The 979-nt window shown below is 47.8% G+C and overlaps 1 protein-coding gene across 1 annotated transcript; it reads right to left on the bottom strand.

Annotated features, from left to right (window-relative positions):
• Nucleotides 1-320: 320 nt before the first annotated feature.
• Nucleotides 321-776, bottom strand: LOC145800770 (uncharacterized). The gene has a single exon (XM_082890506.1). The coding sequence runs from the start codon at nt 774-776 to the stop codon at nt 321-323; it is 456 nt and encodes a 151-aa protein (XP_082746632.1).
• Nucleotides 777-979: the final 203 nt, after the last annotated feature.

Genomic DNA, 979 nt, shown 5'->3' with positions numbered 1-979 from the left:
ATGCCAAAACGCACCACCACATTCCTCAAAACAAACCACTTCGTGTCCGCCTCTTTGATACTTGCAAGCGCCTCAACTTCAACCCACTTAGTGAAATAGTCGATTACAACAATGAAGAATCGCCTGTTCCCAGTGCCTCGCGCCAATGGTCCGACAATATCCAGACCCCATTGCGCAAAGGGCCAAGGGCTGGTGAGTGGAGTGAGAGTTTTGGTTGGCTGATGAATGAGTGGAGCAAACCTCTGACATTTATCACACTTTTGTACGTACTGCTGAGCATCTTGTTGCATCTGTGGCCACCAATACCCGTGAGTGAGGGCTCAGTGCGCCAGCGACCTTCCGCCAACGTGGCATCCACAAATCCCATCGTGAATTTTGTAGAGAACATTCTCGACCAGATTTGGATGCACACATAGAAGATAAGGGCCAATATAGGAGCGTTTATACAGCTTCCCGGATGGTGAGATCCAAAACCGAGCTGACTTGTGTCTAACTTCGTTGGCTTCCTTTTTGTCTTCGGAGAGAGTACTAGATTTTAGAAAAGCAAGTATTGGATCCATCCAGCTCGGCTCTACGCTGCTGCAGAGGACTGGAGATGCAATGCTTGGCTCTGGCACGAACTCAACCCAAACTTTTCTGGCATCTTTGGTATCCACTGATGAGCCGAGACAAGCCAAAGCATCAGCATGGCCGTTTTTGTCCCGACTAATTCGTTCCACTCGTATGGATTGAAACTTTTTGAGTAAGTCTTTGGCCTTGCTTGTGTACATGGCCATTCTTTCATCCCGTGTTTCGTAGACCCCAGAAAGCTGGTTTACCACTAGCTTTGAATTGCTGAGAACAAGAAGTTATTCTGCATTGAAGTGTTCGGCACTACGTAAGCCAGCCAACAACGCTTCGTACTCTGCCTCGTTGTTCGAAGCCTTCCAACCGAGCCTGAGAACCTGTTTCCAGATAAATCCTTCTAGTGAGATAAGTA

The sequence above is a fragment of the Camellia sinensis genome, chromosome 10, assembly GCF_055761805.1.
Source record: "Camellia sinensis isolate YWXY chromosome 10, ASM5576180v1, whole genome shotgun sequence".
NCBI lineage: Eukaryota > Viridiplantae > Streptophyta > Magnoliopsida > Ericales > Theaceae > Camellia > Camellia sinensis.
The sequence above is the reverse complement of the archived record's forward strand: the minus strand, read 5'-3'. Positions and strand labels throughout refer to the sequence as shown.

What these genes read in the sequence shown, in the direction of transcription:
- LOC145800770 (XM_082890506.1), bottom strand. Translation starts at nt 776, where the DNA reads ATGGCCATGTACACAAGCAAGGCCAAAGACTTACTCAAAAAGTTTCAA.